The sequence below is a fragment of the Phyllostomus hastatus genome, unplaced genomic scaffold (genome assembly GCF_019186645.2).
Source record: "Phyllostomus hastatus isolate PE091 unplaced genomic scaffold, TTU_PhHast_1.1 phas_contig_86, whole genome shotgun sequence".
Lineage (NCBI taxonomy): Eukaryota > Metazoa > Chordata > Mammalia > Chiroptera > Phyllostomidae > Phyllostomus > Phyllostomus hastatus.
Window position 1 is genome coordinate 68061598 of NW_025333977.1, and position 23121 is coordinate 68084718.

A 23121-nucleotide genomic window follows, 5' to 3' on the forward strand; every position below is an offset into this window, starting at 1 on the left:
GGTTAGAATGCATAGAATTTCCAGAATGAAAAAGCAGCTGCCTTATGGAATGGTTTTGTAGGCAATTCCTTATTTTATGATATAAATTCTGACTTAGTCAGGGACTGGATTTATACACATGTCTTTCCTTTTCTACTTAGGCGCTGTCCTCAGTGTCCCATATCCAGGGGTGAGCTCTTATGAAGGTACCTCAGAGAGCGGCTTGGAGAGGCTGGAGGAGAGTGTGAGTGACGCTCTGTTTTATTTAGTTTCCAACAAGGAGAATAGGGTTAGGACAGATCATTATTCCATTGCAAGAGTACACAAGACTTCCTGTGGTTCTCTTATGGAAATATTTTGGATTCTAAAACCAGTACATTAGAAAGAATCCTAGATATTCATTGGAGAGTCACGCTTTTGGCGAGACAGGGCTTCAAATTGTAAATGAAATGACTTGGGGTCTCAGGAGCTGTCATTATGGTAATCCCACTCACTGTCTCTTGTGGGCTGTGTGACATAATTTATTATGGGGATTTTTAAAAAAGATTTTGTTAGGACTTCCGGCAAGATGGAGGCATAGGTGGACGCACCGTACCTCCACGTACAACCAAGATTAGAACAACAACAATTTAGACGCAGAATAACACCCAGAACTGACAGAGAATTTTTCTGAATGGAAGTCAGACAGCCAAGAAGTTGAAGTAGACCCGTTCATCCAGACCGGTAGGAGGGGCGGAGACAAGCAGCAGCCTGCCTGGGTCGCGGAGCGTGGAGAATGGGGAGAACTGGGTGCAGAGGGCAACCAGGAGGGCATGAGCCATCCGTAGGCCATCCGGGGCACGTAGGATCACAGCGGGTGGCGCGCAAGATCGCAGCAGGTGGACCCTGAGTACTCAAGCGGCAACTGGCGGACCTAGTGAGGCTGTGATTGTGAACCAGGGCAGAGCCTGCAGCCCAGGATCTCAGGGAGGGGACTAGGATCCCAGGAGAGCAGAGCTACCGCCATTGTTCCCTCCCGCCCCACCCCTGCCCCCACATACAACATCACAACCTAGCGACTGGGGTGCCCAGCCCCGGTGAACACCTAAGGCTCCGCCCCTCACCGTGACAGGAGCGACACATCTCAAACAGATCAATGCCCCAGGGCTTATCCTTTTGAGCGACCAAGAGATTGCCAATCTATCAGATGCACAGTTCAAAACACTGGTGATCAGGAAACTCACAGAATTGGTTGATTTTGGGTGCAAATTAGATGAAACAATGCAGGTTACCATAAAAGAGATGAAGGAAGATACATGGAGAACCAATAGGGATGGGAAGGAAACTGGGACTCAGAACAATAGAGTGGACCAGAAGGAAGAAAAAAAAACCAAGCAGGAAAGAATGAAGAAATAAGAATTCAAAAAAATGAGGAGAAGCTTAGGAACCTCCAGGGCATCTTTAAATGTTCCAACATCCGAATTATAGGGGTACCAGAAGGGGAAGAGGAAAAGCAACAGATTGAGCACGTATTTGAACAAACAATAAAGGAGAACTTCCCCAGTCTGGCTAAAGAAATAGACTTCCAGGAAATCCAGGAAGCTCAGAGAGCCCCAAAGAAATTGGACCCAAGAAGAAACATGCCAAGGCACATCATAACTACATTAGCCAAGGTAAAAATGAAGGAGAGAATCCTAGAAGCAGCAAGAAATAAGGGGACAGTAACCTACAAAGGAATTCCCATCAGACTGTCAGCTGATTTCTCAAGAGACCTTACAGGCAAGAAGGGGCTGGAAAGAAGTATTCCAAGTCATGAAAGACAAGGACCTATATCCCAGATTACTCTATCCAGCAAAGCTCTCATTTAGAATGGAAGGGCAGAGAAAGTGCTTCTCAGATAAGGTCAAGTTAAAGGAGTTCATCATCACCAAGCCCTTATTTTATGAAATGTTAAAGGGACTTATCTAAGAAAAGAAGATAAAGAAAAAACATGTATAGTAAAAGGACAGCAAACTCACAATTATTAACAATCACACCTAAAGCAAAACCAAAAGAAACTAAGCAAACAACTAGAACAGGAACAGAACCACAGAAATGGAGATCACATGGAGGGTTAGCAACAGGGGAGTGGAAGGAGGAGAGAGGGGAAAAAGGTACAGAGAATAAGTAGCATAGATTGTAGGTTGAAAATAGATAGGGGGAGGGTAAGAATAGTATGGGAAATCTAGAAGCTAAAGAACTCATAAGTATGACACATGGACATGACTAAAGGGGGGTTTATGGGTGGGAGAGGGTGTACAGGGTGGAGGGGAGTGAAGGGGGGAAATGGGGCAACTGTAATAGCATAATCAATAAAATATATTTAAAAAAAGGAAAAATGATTTTGTTTATTTAATTTTAGACAGAGGGGAAGGGAGGGAGAAAGAGAGAGAGAGAAACATCAGTGTGTGGTTGTCTTTTGCACACCCCCTACTGGGGACATGGACTGCAACTGAGGCTTTTGCCCTGACTGGGAATCAAACTGGCCACCCTTTGGTTTGCTGGCTGGCACTCAGGCCACTGAGCCACAGCAGCCAGATCTACTATGGGGATTTTTGCCTACATTCTTATATCCCTTATCTCCCCGCTACAATCGAGTAGAATAACTTCCTCTTCTTCAGTGGGAAAAGATATAGCTTTTATGTAGTTTAAAAATCAAGAAGCACCATGCTTTTCAAATACGTCATTATTAATAGTAACCTGGCCACTATACAACATGGACTCTCTGTCACATTCAGATTTTTAAAAAATACACATGCCCATGAAGATAGAAACATTTTGTAAGGAGTTTTGTATAATATGTATTTTTAAAATTTTGAGGTTCATAAATCCTTGATTACTTAATATACAGCAAACTCTGAACATATTCCCTAAAAAGGTGCAATTCAGTTACCTGGCACTTTCTCTTTCCAAACTTGAACCTTTCATCTTTTGTGAAATCAGAATAAGTCAACCACTTTGCCCCACCACCCTCCCTATCACTGAAAAAGGCCATTAGTAGCTGGGATTTCTGTGTTGATGCCAACTCAGTATTTTTACCTTTAGTACCACTGTCTCCAAAACAAAGTTCATGGTGCTAAAAATATCACCAGTTGATAAATATTTGTGAATGAATGAGTGAATAAAAAATGATACTATACTTCTGAACTTGAGGAGGAATAATTATGATTAGGTCTGGAAACATTTATAGAATGAGATCAAATTCACTGTAGTAGAAATGAAGGAATTGTGTGTAATCAATTGGAACATTAATGTCCAAAACAGAAAGGATCATTTGAAGCCAATTTATAGAACAAAACACTATTGAGATTCCTAATAAGAATTAGGTTGCCTAGTTAAAAATTAAGAATTAGTTCAAAATAAAGCCCAAGATACAATTTTACATTTTGGTTTTTCCTAGTACATTTTTTTCACCTACCATTTTAGAAATCATATACTTTATTTCTGTTTTGTTTGTAGTTATACTATGGTATAATGTGTATTTAATTTAGCAAAATTTAAGTGTTTTAAAATCTTTGTCCTGAGCAATATGGGAACATGAGAACATTGTAATTCAAATGATCCCCTTACTGATTTATATTCTATTCCTGATTCCTGGGAATAGATGAACTCAGGTGTATCTTGCATGCAGCAGTTATTACTGTATGTTCTAGTAGTGATGTTCTATTTCCCTCATTCCTTCCACATTTATTAATTGGAATTCTTTAATGAGGAACTATTGTCACTTCTTATATATTTGTTTATTAGATCATATTAGTACGGGTACATGGATGTTTATTCTTTGGATTATAATTCAGTATTCATTTTGTTGCTCTCTTTATGCCAGCTTTGGCCACTAGAAGACGTGGATTCTAATAATATCACAGTACAAAAATGTGCTGGTATGGTTTCAGATTCCACGTAGCAGCAAACCATTAAGAAACTACCACCTGTTCCTATTGAGCTTGGTGTAGTACCTAAAAAGAAATCCAGTTACCTGAAAAGGCTGTTAATATATTCCTCTCTTCTGCAATACATTTCTGGATGGCTAGATTTTCTTCACATACTTAAACTACAATGACATATTGGAACCAATTAATGCAGAAGCAGGTTTGAGAACCCAGCTGTCATCCATTAACCAATACATCAAAGAATTTGTAAAAACATAAACAGTGTTGAGAATCATGCCTCTAGGCTATTTTTATATAATAATTTTAGCATGGCCGACTCAATTTTAACTCACAGATGGTCAAATTTGGTGGTTATTTTTGAAAATTTTTCTCTTTCCCTGAACTGATCATTGTGTGTTCAAAAGAATGTACAAATGTACCATAATTTTAATATTAACCTACATCTTGAAGTCTACCCAGTTAGTACCAAAGTCCAACACTGTATGAAAGATTATCATCAGAAGTTGTCTTTGGCATAGATAGCATCAGGCATATAATAGGCAACCAGTATGTATTTGTTGACTGAATAAGTAAACATTAACATTTATTTTTCTTTCCCTAAAAATTCAGATTAGCAATGAAATTGAGACTGCGATAGAAGAGTCTACAAAACCAGCAGCGGAGCAGGTTGCAGAATTCAGTATCCACCTTTTAGGGGAGCAGTACAAGGAAGAGCTACAGGATGCCTCTAGTTTCCACCACCAGAGCCTGGTAGAAGAGTTTATTTCAGAGGTGGGCGATTTTGGCTTGTTTTTATTCTTTTTTTTTTTTTTTAAGCAAGACAGTTTTCTTGGGTTGTAAATTTCCCATATTCATAACATTGCTTAAAGGTGGGTTTAGGACTCAAGCTCTTCATCTGCTTGATTCCAGGGTGGTAACTTAGGCATTTCTTCAGAAAGCTCTGTGAAAAGTTCACAGCAAGACAGATGAGTCATTTCATTGAAACAAAATCTTCATACATTCACCATCTAACACATAATGCTATTTCCAACTTTCGCTGCAAAGCCAAGGAAGAATGTGTTCCATGGCATGGTTTTAACCTAACAGTACTTGGAGAAATGAGCATCTTTGAGAAACTACATACAATGTAGTGTTTTCTTCAGGAAACATTAAATTAGACTAGCCCACAACTTTCCTTTCTGGAAGAATTCTATATAGGGCTTGAACTCAAGGTTCCTTCAGTCAAAAATGACCATGCTGTCTCCCTTCTCGTGTCCCTTGCTGTAAGGCACTGAGTGCCCATCTCCCTCCCTGCCCAATTACAGGACACTCCACTCCTTCCTGTTTATTTCTTCCATTTCCTCTTGAGGGGGTTCTTCTTGGCCACATTTTTCAATTCCATTACCTTGGACTAATTTCCTTCCCTAGACACTGTGTCTAGATGAGAAATAAAAATATGCACCTCCAGCCATGCAGCATCATTGTAGCCATCAGACACTGGCATGTAGGCCAGACGATTAATTTTCCTAGCTGTGTGGCCAAGTTGTGAGGTGTACGGAATGTGGAAGAAATGTCAGCCAGGCCAGAGGCCACCTGGCATCAGTCAGGGTCTTAGATCAGCTGTCTGGCTTTCTCTGCCCTTGGATTAAAGAACCGTTAATAAGCCTCAGTGTTTGAGTAAACAAATGTACTGCATATTTGGAGGTCATCCAATAAACACTCTGAAAAACATCTCCATTGGGGACTTTAGGAGGTAGGTAGCTGTTGGCTTGAGGTGGTTTGAAGCTAATGAAGAGTCTGGGCCTACCTTGAAACAGTTGGTTCCCTGGCCTGTCTCTGCATCCCCTGTCCCTTCACCTGGAACCAGATGTCTGCCAGTAGCCACGTGTGGCCCAGCAGTGTCGGGGGTGAGTCTCTGTAAGATCCTCTTTCCGTGTTTACTACCAACAGAAGGGGGTTCTCAAGCTCTCTCCCTTGAGGGCACAGTCACAGGGATTGTTCCTTCAATATCATTGCTTAGATAATGTTGGAAGACACACAGAGAAAAACAAAACCTGCCTGGGGCGTTGAGGCTCAGGAGCTCCTCCTACCCCACCTCTCCTTCCTTCTTCTTCCTCCTTCTTCTCCTCCTCATCCTCCTTCTTTCTCCTTCTTTTCCTGAGGTGAAGAGTAAGAATAAGATAAGCTTGGGACAACGCCAAGTATGACATCAGAGAGGGAAAGTTCAGGCTTGAAGCCAGCCACAGTCTGAGCACAGACAGGGTCCTGGCATACTGCTCCGTGTTCTGTAGGCTGCTGGGTGTCCTGCTTGCTGATGTCAGCTTGCTGATGTGGGCACGTGTTTCCGTTTCACACATGAGGCCTAGGAGATTAAGTAACTAGTTCATGGTCATTTCAGCTTCTAGGAGTAGAAGGGGAAATCAGATCTCCACCTTCTTTTCAGAGTGTTCCTTTCCTTACATCGTACAGAGCCCCCTTCACCCTAACTCAGGTGAGAAGTTGTGGTGGGCCTCACTGTTTTCTCAGTCCTGGTTCTAGTTCTCAACTGCATTTATTGTGTGTCAGGGAAAAGAGGAAGAGGCATATGATTCAATGAGAAAAATACTGAGTTCAGTGTTAGAGACATTTCGATTAAATAAATTCTGATTCAGTCACTTACCTAATGCATTACCAGGGGGCAAGTTAGTTGACATCTATAAAATCCGGAAAATATGTATCTCTTGGGATTGTTGCAAGGATTGGAAGTAACACTGCAAAGCACTAAGTACACAGCAGTCACTCAATACCTGGTACCTATTATTAATCTTGATGTTAGTAAAGTGGAATGACTTCTTACAACCGAACACCTGTGTAGAAACTAACTGGATATGATGGATTAGAATATCTGTATGTGTTTAGACTCAAGAGATGGCAAAACTTAAAGTAAGATGAGTTTAGTAATAATAGTAATGTGCAATTATACAACATTTTGCAGTTAATGGAGTACTTTCAGCTACATTCATTTTAATCTTACGAAAGCTGACGTGGTTGGTGAGCGGGGCAGCATTCATTTTATAAAAGAGACGTGCACAGCCCCTTTCCCAGCAATAGCACCTGGGACTTTATCCCTCAGTCTTCAGATTCCTTGCCCTGAGGGTCCCATCCCCACCCCCACCCTCTAAGAATTATAGCAAGACTCTGTTTCTTCTCAGAGAATAAACAAGGCAAATTATTATAGTCAGAAAGTTGCATGTGTTTGGATTCTTTATTCTTAAGGCATGAAGATATTCAGTGTACCAAAATTTATTTGTTTGATTATTTATTTCAATTACAGTGACATTCAACATTATATTAGTTTCAGCTCTACAGCATAGTGGTTAGACACTTACATAATTTACAAAGTGATCACCCCAGTAAACGTAGTATCCACTTGGCACCATACGTAGTTCTTACGATATTGTTGACTATATTCCCCATGCTGAACTTCACATCCCCGTGACTGTTCTGTAACAACAATTTTGTGCTTGTTAATCCCTTCACCTTTTTCTTATCCACCAAACCCACCTCCCGCTTGGCAACCATCAAAACGTTCTTTGTATCTATGACTTTATGTTTTGTTTTAAACCCAGACGTTTCAGAAATCACACTCTCTTGATTATATGAGGGCTTAGTTTTAAAAGCAGTTGCCTAAAGCTCCACTAATAGTTTCCAAAGTACACTAACAACTTGCTTCCCTTCTTCTGCTGTTGGCCTCAGAGGACTTATCTGGATCAAATCTTCTGGAGAGTGGTGGACTAAATGTTAAATTCTGTTAAACATTTGGTATTTGTGCATAACATGATTATTTTTAGATATTTAGTCCAGACTAGAATTCCTTTTTTCCTGCTCCAGTCACTAAGCAGATACTGATTTACTTGGTGGGATGTTAAAGACTCAGTAATAAAACTGGTTCCTGCAGATGGGGTGCTCATAAATGGATCTTCTGACCAGAGAAGTTACCCAGTCACTGATTCATAATCTCCTTTGTGACAACCAGTGAACAGGGCCTCTCCTGGGGGCTTAATCCAGTCCTACAGATTTTTTAAAAAATTAAAAGAAATATGTTTATTGATTTCAAAGAGAGAGGAAGGAAAGAGAGCAAGAAAGAGAGAAAGAGAGAGAGAGAGAGAATGTGAGAGAGAAACATCAATTGGTTGCCTCCCATGCATGCCCCGACTGAGTAGTGAACCCATAACCTGTTGCTGTACAGGACGGTGCTCCAACCAACTGAGCTACTCTGGCAAGGGTCAGATTTCGTCCTCATGTTGACTGTGTCCACAGTTCCCTTGTATTGTAGGAACAAGAGACAGACATCACAGACAACTTTTAAGAAACAAGCACCCGAGTGTTTGTTACTGTGTGTGTTGAAGCCAGATTTCTAATCCAAACTATGACATTTAAAAATACTGTTATAGCTTCTTTTGAAACTAATGCTTTTTTTTCACATTGCATCATGTAAGGGAAACACTAGTGCATTGCCAATAAGAAGTATGCTTTTTATAATTCGAACAAAAACTAATATTACAGCGTATTAGAAACTTAAAAGACAAAAAACTGTATCAGTGTTGTAAACACTATTTTCTAACATTTAGACATTGTAATCTAACATTTTCTAACATTGTAATTATTAGACATTATTATAATTCTAGCATTGTACTCCATTCTATTCTAACATTGTAATTATTAGACATATTATCTAACATATTCGAACACTGTAATTATTAGAATTTTCTTAATAACTTTTGGATTCATGTGTATCTGTATGTATTCAAGATTCTAAGAGTTGTAAACAGTGCACTTTATATTCTATTTCTCAAAGCATTATTTTCTACATCCTTTTCCACATTTCTACATAGTTATAAATTTTATTTTTATTTTTAACAGGTTGAACAAGCATTTACTGGGTTACCAGGCTACAAGGACATCCGTGTACTTGACTTCAGGTAAACAGACTTCCTCTAAAAGTGCATGTTTAGTAGCATTGTTTATATCAAGTGCAGTATCCCTTTAGTGTACATTATATATACACCGATAATTCAAAATCACTTGATGCTGTTTTTTAATGCTACTTCTGGTAAATTTACATTCCTAATGCTAGTATTTCAGGTGAGAAAAGTAAGTTACCAAAGGCAAAATAATAATTCAAGATCTGTATACTAAATCTGAATAATAATAATGTACACTATAGGATCCAGCACAAATAATGCCCTGTTTTTATTACAAAATCTTTTATTACAAAATTGTAAACATGTAATCTGTAACATAATAGTATGTTGCTGAAGCACACCATATGACATTTTAGATGAAGTGGTCTAATTAAAACTATAAATTATCACACCCATATTATTACCCTATTGACTGCACTCAGGCAGGCTTTATACAGGCCAGACCCTGTATATCTAATAGTACAATAATGCATACTGGATTTACAGTGGGGCCAGGGTAAGAACTTAGGAATTCATGTCTTCACCTTGCTGCTGGCATGTTACACTGCTGTTATTTGGCACTGAGGGGTGCCTGTAGTCAGATTAGGTGTAGCTTGAAGTCCTACTGAAGCTTCTCAATATTCTGTTGAGGGGACTTGGAGGTCCTGATGTAAGGCAACTCTGCATTCACCTTCTTTTCTAACATAATAGTTCTGAGTCAATCAGAGACCTCTTTTGAAGGTATTTCTTCCCTGCTTAAGACATGCTGTATAATACCTGAGAACACTGAGTGAATATTTTGCATTAGGCCCTTCACATTCCTGAGCTGACTTAATCTCCAGTATCCTCAGAATAAATGTTATTATTAATACTCATTTCAAAGAGAAGCCAACAGGTTTAAAGGGATGAAGTTTGAGCTGAGACAGAGAGCCTGTAAATTAGCTTATACATTTGAAACAAAGTGTCTGACTTTATAGCTCTTTGCTTTATTAATAAATAAATATTAATGGTTATGCAATATCCTATAGGTTAGTCAGTCCTGGCCCCTTCCAGCCCCTTAGAACTTTATTGTATATTACCTGATTTTTCATTTATTTCAATACTACGTAACACATTGTATCTCTCTAAAAGTGTTCCCAATTGTGTTAATGCCAGCTACTGGAGTCCCCTGCTGACGTACTGAAAAGGTTTGTTTATAAAGATAAACTTATATGAATTCTTCTAAAAGTATTTTAACAAAGTCTAAAGATAGTAAAGACTATTTATTTTAAAATAGAATATGTTCTCCACCTTTGCTCACTTCCTGAAACCCACAGGAATTTGACAGCTTCTGATACTATGCACACATTTTCATTTAAAGAAACATTTCAGAGGAGATTTATTAAGAAGTTGTATTTTGATCAATTGTGTGGCAAATATAACTGTTTTGAGTTCTGCTTAACACTTTCAATTTTTATTTTCAGGTTCCCCAAGGAAAATGGCAGGTAGAGTACTTTTTAGTACTTTCTATGCTATCCAATGAATGAGCAGTTAGTTTAGAAAAGGTGGTGGACCTAGGTTCAAGGGAGCCTGTCTCAATCCTTTACCACTTCCAACATCAGTAACCATCTTTGTACAGATGGGGGGTTGACAGAATTTTTTTGTTCGGGGTCGGATAGTAGATATTTTAAACTTTTCAGGCTGTATGGTCTCTGTTGCAGCTATTCAGCTCTGCCACTCTGGGATGAAAGTGGATACAGGCAATGCATTGAAAACAAATGAATGTGGCTGTGTTTGAATAGATCTTATTATGGACACTGAAATATAAATTTCATATAATTTCACATGTCACAGAGTGAGGGGGCTTCACCCGCAGAGCCCCACCATCCACCGCAGATGAGAATAAGTCTACCAAGACATGATCTGCTTGGGGAGAAAAGGTGGCTGATCTCCCAGAGGAGAAGGGCCAAGAGCCTTTTACTCAACGGGCTTGTATTGGGTTTGTTTTGCACAGGAATACAGGTAAAGCTCATTAATCATCATCAGGCAGTAAGGATCAAACAATAGATAACATACAAAGAACTCTGAGGGCCTATTTTGAGTCAGGGTCAGATAGCTAAAGAGCCATAAAACTTTGAGGAACAAACTCATTTCTTGCTCGGACCCTTATTATTTAATTGAGAACATTCTAAACAAAGCAGGTTTCACAGGATTTTACATATTCTTTTTTAGGCCTGATCACCCTGGGAACCCGCCCTTTCCAGCACAGGGCTGCACCTACCTCCAGCATTGTTTCAGGCATAAGTCAGGCAGGGGAAGTAAGGCAGCCAAGAGATTGGGAGACTTCCTGCAGACAGAATGAGGACTTAAGCTATGTCAAAGCCAAGGGGTGAGGGTCCATCACCCCCTTTTGCTATAGCCCCCCAAGTCCTTCCCTGGGGCCTCCCTGTGATCATGCCTGTCTTAGATTGTTCCCCCCTTGGGGAATCTTACCTGTCATTGGCTAACTGATAAAGCATTGGGGTCCAGGCAGGGTGAAGTAAAAGGAGCAGAAGCTGCACCCCTGCCAGGGAGATAAGCTGTGTCTCCTTAGTGGCTTCTGGTCCAAAGGTCACTCACTCAGCCTTAGCCATGGGGTGGTTACAGCTTCTGAAACCAGGCAGGGCAGTTTGCAACATCACAGAATGTTTTTCTTTAGATTTTTTTCAACCATTCAAAAGCATAAAATCCATCACTTGGTGGCAGCAGGCTGGATTTAGCTCGTGGGCAGAGGTGCACAGACCTCTGTTACAGACTGGTAACCGACAAGTTCTCTTAAGTGTGGGGTGGGTCAGGGAAGCAAATGTTGGTTTACAGCTGTGAGTATGCAAAACAGAATTCGCTCTTGTGTTATTATTTACTAATTATTGTATTATTTCCATAAAAATGACTGTAAACCTACTTTTGCCCTACCTGTATTGAGTCACACTCAAAATAGGAATAAAAACTTGCATTAATCTGAACACTTTCAAACATGCTATGCATTCAATAATATAATCAAAAGTCACTTGCAGTGGTAAATGAAGGGAAGAAAGCTGATCTTTATAAGAGTTCGTTTGCAAAAATAGCTGGTCTCCAGAATTTTTTACAGGAAGCACAGTCAATAGAAAATCATAGTCAACACCCCTGGTGAAGGTTGCTTGTCATTTTTTTGCTTTTGGATTCCAAATTTATTGAAACTCTGCTTTCTTTTGGAAGATCAATAGATATAATATAGAATTTATGAAGTGTATCCATAGGCTAACTATGAGCATGTTTACCTTATATTTGGAAAAGGCTTTCTGACTTCCTCATTTTCATTTATATCATTTTAGCAAGTATTTACTGAGTGCCTACTATTTAGGCAGATCCTGTGTCTACAGAAATTAGTAACTGTTGGCATCCACTGTCTAGGAACCCAGTCCAATGAAAAATACTTTCAGAGATATGTTTAAATATTGGATTTTTTTTGTTTTTTTCATTTTACTTTTTTATGTCCCTGTGGGATAGTGAAAATGAGAATTAATATTCATTCTATTTTGGTGGTGGGGAAATTCTGCTTCAGAGAGGCAAATTAATTTGCTCTAAGTTATGTGACTGGGAGGTATGAGATGTCTTGACCGAGGTGATCAGAATTTAGGTTTCTGTGCTCTGAGCACGTGTGAAGTGCTCCGTGTGTATATACTGTAGGCATGTGTGTTGCTGGTCTCGACTCAGCCAACAACCCTGATTGTTTAACTGCCGCCCCTTTGTCAACATGTACAACAACCCTGACTCTGCCCTCACCCGTGGTCGAAAGAAGAGTATCTGGTTGCTGAGTGCTAAGTCCTCTCTGGGGACACAGACAACAATTCAATATGAAGCCATTAGATTTTCTAGGTACAATTTCCAAAATTGTTCAGTATTGGCAGGTACTGGGCAATTGATGAAATTTATTCATAACTTCTTGGTATACTTTTGCTCTGAGCTGTGAATAAATGAATGTGTGGCACAAAAATAGTCTATTTACATGATGCATAATCTCTTTCTAGACATTTATAAATATTACACATTATAAACATAGTGTAACAAAATACTATAGACATAAACATTTATATGCACATGAAATCTTCCATTTGCTTTGTACCTCCTTCAAGATGCACATGTTATTTTAAGTTAGCAGGGCTCATTGAAGTGAACCAACAACATGTACACTGGTATACACACTGGTATACACACTTCATAAATTCAGCTCCAGGCTTTGTAAGTGTGTTTCTTCTTCCTAATAGAAGTTTCATAGAAGAAGGGATATCTGAGTTTCTCTGAAATACCTTTATTTTGATTAATCTTAATGAGATGAGGTTGCATTATTTTTTTCTATTTAAAATTTGCACATGTCAAACAGCCAACAAGGGCATTTGAGGTGAGAGACTGAGATAGGGAAAATTTCACCTCCACGTGATTGAAATCTGGAAATAGCTGTCAGACAGAGAAACTTTCCTCTTTAAAGCAGTTGTTTCAGTCTAGTTTGGAAGAGGAAAGATGACTGATGGTGCATGCTGGTCCGTTACCTTGGACTTAGCGCAGAGAGCCGGCCCAGCTCTCCCCAGTCAGATCATGTTTGTCTACCAACGTGCTTTCGACTTCTTAGGCACTCCCTGGGCCTCCTGGCTCTCTTCTCTTCTGTTGCCATCTCCGTACCCCATCTGCCATGCCAGAGCTCAGTCTGTTCTGAGTCACAGTAAAGTGCTTGGCTCTGAGAATAGATGGTTTCCTGATACCTCAAATATTTCTTTGAGTTCTCTTTCCAGGATAAAAACATGGTGCCCTGGCTGGTGTAGCTCAGTGGATTGAATGCTGCCCTGCAAACCCAAGGGTCGCTGGTTTGATTCCTGGTTGGGGCACATGTCTGGGTTGCGGGCCAGGTCCCTAGTTGGGGGTGTGAGAGAGGCAACCAATCCATGTATCTCTGGCACACTGATGTTTCTCTCCTTCTGCCCCTCTGTAAAAATAAATAAATAAAATCTTTTAAAAACACTATCCAAAAAAGGTAATAAATTGCAGCATTTTTCTGAGGATTTTTATCTTCATTAATTAATTTATTCTCACTGGACAAGGTAGATCATAATAGAAGTGTCATTTTATAATGTTCAAGGGAAACGTTTGGAAGACAAATTTTATTTTGCCAATACAAAGGAAGGCCAGTAATCTAACCCAGACTGCCTGATTTGCATAGATTTGTCGATCCATGAATATTTCTCTTGATCTTCTCCATATATTTACAAGTCATACAAGGCACATCATAGGTTCCCAGTGAAGGCTTGCCTCTCCTCTGATTTTCTCATGGCCCAGAAGCCCACTCAGGTGCTAACTGGTACAGCCTTTTCTTCTCCAGTGTTTCCTTGTGGCTGTTTCCTGTTGTGGAGCCATGGTAACATGCTAATATGTTGTACAAAGACCCCAGGAGAAGTCCACCTTTCTGCAGATACGGGCACGGTCCATTCCACAGAGCTTGGGAAGAACATGCACATGTGCACAGGGTTGTGTTCTGGCTGTGAAGCCATGCCTCTAAATGATTGCTCAGAAGACACAATTGTATGAAGAAATGTATACTTTTTAGGGTAAAAAATTACTCTTTCATATTTAGAGACTGAAAATCCTTTGGATTAAGTAAGGAATATCACATACTGTCATTTAGGTGGTATAAACTCAGTTTTCTTATCTGCATGTATTAGTGAATAAAATAAACCATTTGTATTTTCAGTATTTTCAAATATGTTTATTGAACTGCTGTGAGCCAGGCATTGTGCTAGATGCTGCGGACACATCTGGTATAGCGAGTTTTGACCAGTAGGTGTCCCTCTTACTGTTTTATTCCACGTTGGAACCATCATTTGGTTATTTTAGCATATTTTACTGAATTTATTCCTCTACAAAAAATATCAGGAATTATGCACAAATCAAGATATGCTGACATGAAAAATTAAGTGGTTGAGGGACATTATAGATGACAAGCAGATGTCTTACCATTCAGAGCAGCAGGTGTCAAAATGCTCAGTTACCATTTTAAAGTGCCCAAACCACCCCATTGGAAGTGGAAGCTTATCATATCTGGGAGGAAAACCTTACTGAAATTACTCAGGGTGAGGCAGGAAATTCAAAGAGGCCTGGCTGCTTGAATGGCAGGTGAAGGATGTCACCTTCATGGTGTCCCGTGTCGTCCAGGGTGCGATCTGCAGCAAGCAGGCCCAGGGCAGGTCCAGCACTGGGAGAGGTCTCTTAAGGTCAGTTTTGTGGCTTGCCAAACCACAAAATACACTGCATTCTCTAGGTTGCCAATTGATCTATCTAAGGCGAGAAATATGTCTGCCAATTGACCAATTATTGCATTAGCTGGCTCATGCATTCTTTTCCCATAGGAAAATCTGTATGTAGTTTTAATCAAAAGTTCCCTTTGCAAACATGAAATCAGAAAAAGGAAGTTGGTGATTTTAGTGGCCAGTATCATCAAGCCATGCTAGCCTGACATAGCTATCCACAGTTTAGGGATAGCTATGTCAGGGCTGTCTTATGAGGAAGCCACAATACACTGGTGAGAAGGATTTCATATTTTTCCTAGACCTCATGAGACCATTGTCATTATGTTGCTACTTTTTCTTTAGGTATGTGAATACCTTCATTAGGCTGCAGTTTTCTTTTTATATTCAGATAAGTATAGATTTCTGTTCATTTAATAGGTACTGAGTATCCCTCAGTCCCAGGCACCAAGCTAAACATTGGGGATAGAAACTGAAGAAGAAACTGAAAGACAGTCACTGTAAATGAAATCTTTTTTTACAAAACAACCAAGCCTATAATCAAGGAATATATAAGAATATATAAATAAGTTCAGAGGAAGGAGTATTTAATTTATTTTTATGCTTAGGTTTGAGAACCATTTTGCTCCTAGAGGATGGTGGTGAAACCTTGCTTTTTGAAACTCTCCCTCTAGGTCTAATGATTGTTCTCCTTGGGTTCATAGCTCCTTTGTGCTTCCTTAGCAGGGCCTAAGCTGTTCCCTCTTTCTATCTGTAGTGGCACCGATGTTCACTATGAAGTTACCTTCAATGGTGAAGCCATCAGCAATGCCACCTGGGACCTGATCAGTCTTCACTCCAACAAGGTGGAAAACCACGGTCTTGTGGAATTGGATGATAAACCCACTGCTGCTTATACGATTAGTAACTTCAGAGATTATATTGCTGAGACTCTGCATCAAAACTTTTTGCTGAGGAACTCCTCTTTGAATCTAGATCCTGACTCCCTGCAGCTTATCAATGGTGAGTTTGATATCGATCATGAAGTCCTTATATAGTTTTAGTTCCTTTTCATACATGATCTGGTAGAAACTAGTTTCCCTGAGTATATGCAGTTCTGAGCATTCTCTAGACTGCATGAGATAGGAGCCATCCTGATATGAATGGAATGCTAGCCATGTAGCTATTTGGGATAGATTAATCAAGGGCTCTCTGGAATACTTGCAGAAAGAAGGCCACTCTTTTGCAGAGAACAGCATGATAACTAGAAATAGTTTAGAGATATGGAAGCAGAGTATTAGAAAAATTAGAGGAGTACCTGGGAGTATGACTGGAAACAGGCTGTAGTGCTGCCCTAGCAACCAAGACAATAACTCTCCAGAGGCAATTCAGCTGAGAAAGGCTTAAAAGCCAGACAGAGAGCAGGAGAAGGAGCAGCTCAGGAAAGCTGATGGAAGACCATGGTCAAAGACAAACTGATACTGGGTGCTGGGCAGAATCCCAGAGAATCTAATACTAAGCTAGAATGCAGATAGCTGTAGAGACCCAGTTATGATCCACGATCAACATGTGAATCTGGGATCAGCAAGGAGAGGCTGACTGCTCTTAATTTGGAGGCTAAAGAGTGACCTAGTCAGCCCGGGACTAAAGTTTGCTGAGTCTGGTCACCAGTGTGCAAGAGTGGAACTCATTAGAAACATGGGGTCCTGTTAATTAATTGCTACTTCATGTTTACTTCTCCACGATATCTTCCCATCCTCCCTCCCTCCCTCCTTCCTTTCTTTTACTCCCCTTCCCTTCCCTCCCTCCCCTCCTTCCTTTCCTCCTTTCTTCCTTTCTTTTTCTCTCACCCCAGAATATTTTCATTGATTTTTGAGAGAGAGGAAAGGAAGGAGAGAGACAGACATCGATGTGAGAGAGAAGCATTGATCATTTGCCTGCCGTATGCACCCCTGACTGGGAATTGAACCCATAAGCTAGGTATATGCCCTGACCTGGAATTGAACCTGCAACCTTTTGTTGTATGGGACAGTGCTTCAACCAACTGAGCCACCCAGCCAGGGCTACTTCTCCACAGTTTCTTCACTCAGGATTTTAACTTTTAAAATGTCCAGAGTATATTTTACTGAAATGACCACATAGGAGAAGTACCAGCTGTCAAGGAGGAAAATCCACAAGTGAGAGGCAATACTAACAATGACACATTTTTACAGCCTCTCCAACTGCTACACATCTTGAAGGGAAAAGAAGTCTCTTTATTTTTAGGCAGCTACTATCTAGGTTGTGTGTGTGTGTGTGTGTGTGTGTGTGTGTGTGTGTGTAAACAAAAGTAGACACAAGAGAGAAAGAAAAGAGAAAAAAAATTTTAAGTATATTTTATTGATTATGCTATTACAGTTTTTCAAATTTTCCCCCTTAATGCCCCCTCTGCCCCACACCCCCCAGCTCTCCAGCATTCCTCCCCCTTAGGTCATGTTCATGGGTTGTACATGTAAGTTTTTTGACTTATCTGTTTCCTACACCATTCTTAACCTCTCCCCATCTATTTTATGCCTACCAATTATGCTTCTTGTTCCCTGTACCTTTCCCCCCATTCTTCCCCTCCCCCTCCCCACCGATAACCCTCCATGTGATGTCCATTTCTTTGATACTGTTCCTGTTCTAGTTGCTTGCTTAGTTTTTGTTGTTGTTGTTGTTGTTGTTTTAGGTTCAGTTGTTGATAGTTGTGAGTTTGTTGTCATTTTTCTGTTCATATTTTTCATCTTCTTTTTCTTAGATATGTCCTTTTAATATTTGATATAAGGACTTGGTGATGATGAACTCCTTTAACTTGGCCTTATCTGGGAAGCACTTCATCTGCCCTTCCATTCTAAAGGATTGCTTTGCTGGATAGAGTCATCTTAGATGTAGGTCCTTGCCTTTCATGACTTGGAATACTTCTTTCCAGCCCCTTCTTGCCTGTGAGGTTTCTTTTGAGAAATCAGCTGATAGTCTTATGGGAACTCCTTTGTAGGTAACTGTCTCCTTTCCTCTTGCTGCTTTTAAGATTCTCTCTTTATTTTTAATCTTGGGTAACATAATGATGATGTGTCTTTGTGTGTTCTTCTTTGGGTCCAATTTTTTGGGGACTCTCTGAGCTTCCTGGACTTCCTGGAAGTCTATTTCCTTTCCCAGGTTGGGAAAGTTCTACTTCTTTATTTGTCCAAAGAAGTTTTCAATTTCTTGCTCTTCCTCTTCTCCTTCTGGCATCCATACAACCCAGATTTTGGAACATTTAAAGTTGTCCTGGAGGTTCCTAAGCCTCTCCTCATTTTTTTGAATTCTTGTTTCTTCATTTTGTTCTGGTTGGATGTTTATTTCTTCCTTTTGTTCCAAATTGTCGATTTGAGTCCTGGTTTCCTTCCTGTCACTGTTGGTCCCCTGAATATTTTGCTTTATTTCACTTTGAGTATCCTTCATTTGTTCTTTCATTTTTCGACCAAGCTCAATCAGTTCTATGAGCATCTTGATTACCAATGTTTTGAATTCCACCTCAGATAGGTTGGCTATCTCCTCATTGCTTAGCTCTTTCTCTAGAATTTTGTTCTGTTCTTTCATTTGGGTCATACTTCTTTGTCTCAGCACATCAGTCTAGTTGGCTCTTTCTTTGATTCCTTGGTTGTCAGAGTTCCATGCAGTTTGATTTTCTGGCACTTCTGGCTGTTTGTTGTTCTTACATTTGTTGTGATCCTCCTTTTGGTTGTGTGAGGAAGCGAAGGGTTTCTACCTACATCCCCATCTTGGCCAGAACTCAAAAGAGAAAAAATTTAACAAAATATTACTATGATAAGTTCTTACTTCCTAAATAAGATATTTTTGGAGGGCTAAGCTAAAACTTTGAATTACTTTTCAGTTATTTTGACTGCTGAACATCTGGTGTCTCTTTAATGTAACAGTGTGCTGATACAGAGCCATAGATTAGCCTGAATTTTATATTAGTTACATAGGATTTTAAAGTGGAGAATCTCTCTCTTCAGTGGAGGTAGTGATATTAAGCCATCACTTCTAAAACACTAGGGAGTCTTTGTATTTTAGAGCAGTGTGAGTACCCTGGGCTCACTTCTTCTTTTTAGAATACCTAAGTAAGATAAAATAGTGAAAAGAGAAGAGGCTTGTTGTAATCTGAAATTGCTGATGTCCTTTTGGCAAAGATAATATGGACGAGCTGGGGTCTACTTATGGAGATAGCATATAGGTAGAAGGTTCCAGGAATCTGGGTACTGGGATTAGAGGAAAGATATAGCTGAGAGGTCACGATCTGAGGGATATGGGAACCTAAACTGAATAGAAGATGCAAACACCAAGGTCAGGCTGGTAGAAGAATAGTATGAAGATTAAGTTGTGTTATAAGCAATGTGAGGTTGTTTAGGAAACTAAATCCACAAAGAACACAGCGGGGTCTTCCTTTTGTGTGGAGCCTGGGGGTGGAGCTTCCTCCTAGAAGGAGTCCTCAGAAAGAGGTCGATAGCCTCTCAGAATTTCCAGGCAGGTCCAACAAAAACTTCAGGATTTCAGTACAAACTAATTCAGGTGTTTGGACCTTTCATTAGATGTACATTTCAATTACTCAGAATTTTCCACCTAAAATCTATTTCTATTGCCATGCCAACTTCAGAGTTCTGAATAGCTGCAACTTTCTAGGCACATCCCCTCAAAAGATATGTTCATCTTGATCTCTTACTGCTTGCTTTCCATAGAAGACAAGATAATTGTATTCAAAACTGAAAAAGAGTTTCGGAAAATACTTAAAACCAAGTAGGGTTTTTGGCTTCTGACAGATTCCTCTATGTCAGTCCAGTAAGAACAGGTGAATAATGAGATTCTGCCTCTGTTTTTGGTTTACACACCAGCTCACCCTCCTGGCAACCCCTTCCTTTTGTTTCTTTTGATGCCTTCTCCCCTTTAGGCAAAATTGATTTTTCCTTTGTCTGAGTTTCCATACATTTTAAATATGCCCCTTATATCATTTTATAATTCATATTTATCTCTCTGACATGTGAAATGCTTCCACAGGAGAAACTTGGCTTTATTAATGTCTATAGCCTCAATTGCATCTACGTCTGTAGTAACTAGGAAGGATTCAGTGAATTTTTGTTGAATTAAATTGTACAATCTACTCTAACTTTAGTGCTCTTTAATGTTGGTACAGTGACAAAATCTCTGGTGTCACAGCCCATTTTTCAAGATACTTTTTGCCAGAAAGAAAATCATTTTGCATAACTTTATTCATTGTTAGTGTTGACCAAATGCGTTGGAACATCCATTCATTTTCTTATTAAAATGAAAAAAAAATTTCAAAAACCACTGAAATGGAGATCACATGGAGGGTTAGCAACAGGGAGTGGGAGTGGGAGGGGGAGAGAGAGGGAAAGGTACGGAGCATAAGTAGCATAGATGGTAGGTAGAAAATAGACAGGGGGAGGGTAAGAATAGTATGGGAAATGTAGAAGCTAAAGAACTTTTGACACATGGACATGAATTAAAGGGGGGGGAATGTGGGTAGGAGAGGGTGTGCAGGGTGGGGGGGAATGAAGGGGAGGTAATGGGACAACTGTAATCGCATAATCAATAAAATATATTAAAAAAACAAAAAACAACCGTTTCACAGGGATCTTGAAAAGACTAAAAATTGCTTGAGAAAGGAGAGGAAATAATATAGGGGTGCACTAAATGTAATAATGGGAAGAATTGTTATGTTAGAGTCTTATGGTGCTAATATAAGTAAAATATCTGAATAAAGTAGCAAGCATTTTCTAATCAAGTCTACCTCATCTATTCTGCCCAAATCTAAACTGTAAAAAGGAAGAAGTTGGTGTTTGGTTGTCCTTGAACCTCAAGTACAATAGTGTCTCAATTAAAAATGTTCTTGAAAACTGTTTTTTCTTCAGTGAGAGGCGTTTTTCTTCCCCAAACTGAAGACCTAGGTTGGAACACCCAAAGCTCAAGCCTTCCAGCAACCCCGCCACCTATTCTGGTAAGTGTGTTTCTGCACTGTGTGCCTAGGATGAGGCCCTCGAGCTTCTCTTCTCTGTGCCCTCCCCTGCTTACTTTGGCATCACTAATTTCCCGAGCTGTTTGTACTTCAAATATTCTCTTACATCATCCCTGGAACGTTATTCTTAGTTGTGAGCTCATGGATCCCAAGTATTGGGTTAGAAAATCTAAGCTTTCTGCAGTAGTTAAATAAAAACCACACATTTGGTATTGCCAAACTCCACACATCATAGAAAACTTATTTATGGTTCATACTTGTTTGGTGACAATTAAGCTATAAGTGCCCATTGAGTTGTTCTTTAAAAACTATACAGAAATAGTTTTTATAGCCAAGACAATAAATTGCTGTACATAGGTACAGAGCATAAATTTTTGTTCTAAGGATTGTATTGAAGAAAAAGTGTAGACTCCACAGTGTATAGAGTGGTGTGTATATGGAAAGGACAGAAGAAAGAATAAAAATATTGACTAGCCGACAAATGTCAGGGACTTTAAATTAGGCCTCCTTTTAACTTGGGCCAAAAACATCAGGATTTGTACAGAAATAGCATGGAATAAACTTTCCTTTTTGTTCTCACCACCCAACTCCCCTGGGCACACTCTACTCCCTGCAAGCCTCCACTTGCCACCTTAGCTGTGAGGAGCTGTTCAGCAGAAAAGTGGCTTCCTCAGGTGCAGTGAAAACAACAGTGACAACAACCACAGCCACAACCCACTAGAGACTCACCTGTCCAAAGTGAGCACATGACGTTCCATCACCACGGAGACACAGGAGAGGGGACCCCTTCCACATTCCTCACTCCTTCTACCTTCTTGAGGCTTCTTTTCTGTCTCATTATGACAGAAAAGAAATTAGTGATAATTGCTTTGAAATACTTGCTTCTTGGCTTTAATCCAGCAATGAAAATTTAGAAAGTCTGTCCAAATTTAAACATTAATATATGCAGCCATTTCATCTACTCAGTTATAGAGCAACTCAGTTTTGAAAAGTGAAATTACTGGGAACAGCTTTTTAACCAAGTTTCATATTAGATAAAAAGGGCTGGAGGGGGATTGGCATCAGAGATTTCACTCATTCAGTATTTATTTATTCATTTACTAATTTATTGTTTCAAATATATTTATTTTGTGCTTTTCATATGCCAAGTGCTGGGAAAACTAAGATGAATAAGATGTGGCCTTGCCTGCAGGAAGTTTCCAGTCCTGTAGAAGTAGACAGACCCCTACACAAATAAGGCAATGCTAGCGCAGAAGTCCGTCCAGGGTGCAGTGGCATGGAGTGCGATTCACTGTGACCATGCTCCCACTAGTCTCTGTTTCTGCTAATCATACCCAGCTTGGGGCTCCTCTAAACACAGAAGATCTGTGGTGATGTTGTAGGAATTATTAAGACAGGCATTTCTGTATAAGCCAGGGTTGCAAACCAAAGACCAGGCAACTGGACCCAGATACAGGCATGTGCTTTGGGGCCAAATTTTTACAAAGTCAGTATTTAAAAACTAGGAGACTTTTTTTTGCATAGAAATGCAGATTTCCAACTTCCTTAAAGACCAGAGAGGGGAGGGAATTTCAGGGGGAAAAGGGTGAAGGGTTTGCAGGAACAAGTATAAAGGACACAGGGACAATAATGGGGGAGGGAGGGCGAGTGGAAACAGGGGAGGGAGGTGGGGAGGGCTGGAGTGTTGGGCTGGGATGGGGGGAAAGGCAGAAAACTGTACTTGAACAACAATAAAAAAATCTAAAAAAAAAAAAAAAGACCAGAAAGATCTGGTATTGTTAAGTTCACATTTCCCTGTTGTGGAAAGTGGTGAGCACTTGGTTGGAAGGGGCAGCCCCTTCCATGATGATGGCACTGGCTACTCGGGTCCATCTGCATTACCTGGTCTGTGGTTCCATTTGCATTGAAGCCAGCTCCTTAGTTTTTTGGATATTGGCATCTGTTGGGCACTAATTAACGATTTGAGGAGACAGTGTTAATGGATGATAGTAAAACATGAAAGAAAGAAT

At 39.9% G+C, this 23121-nt stretch overlaps 1 protein-coding gene across 5 annotated transcripts in view; it reads left to right on the forward strand.

The window, feature by feature from the left end:
* IMPG2 (interphotoreceptor matrix proteoglycan 2) overlaps nucleotides 1-23121 on the forward strand; it is an 83433-nt gene that overhangs the window by 28194 nt on the left and 32118 nt on the right. For 4 of the 5 annotated variants that reach the window (XM_045851942.1, XM_045851943.1, XM_045851946.1 and 1 more), the window contains exons 7-12: nucleotides 141-223; nucleotides 4497-4658; nucleotides 8769-8827; nucleotides 10273-10293; nucleotides 15860-16104; nucleotides 21009-21094. In XM_045851942.1, the coding sequence (XP_045707898.1) occupies nucleotides 141-223; nucleotides 4497-4658; nucleotides 8769-8827; nucleotides 10273-10293; nucleotides 15860-16104; nucleotides 21009-21094 (656 nt within the window). The remainder of the gene's footprint in view (nucleotides 1-140; nucleotides 224-4496; nucleotides 4659-8768; nucleotides 8828-10272; nucleotides 10294-15859; nucleotides 16105-21008; nucleotides 21095-23121) is intronic. The other variant, XM_045851945.1, reaches the window with a different exon arrangement.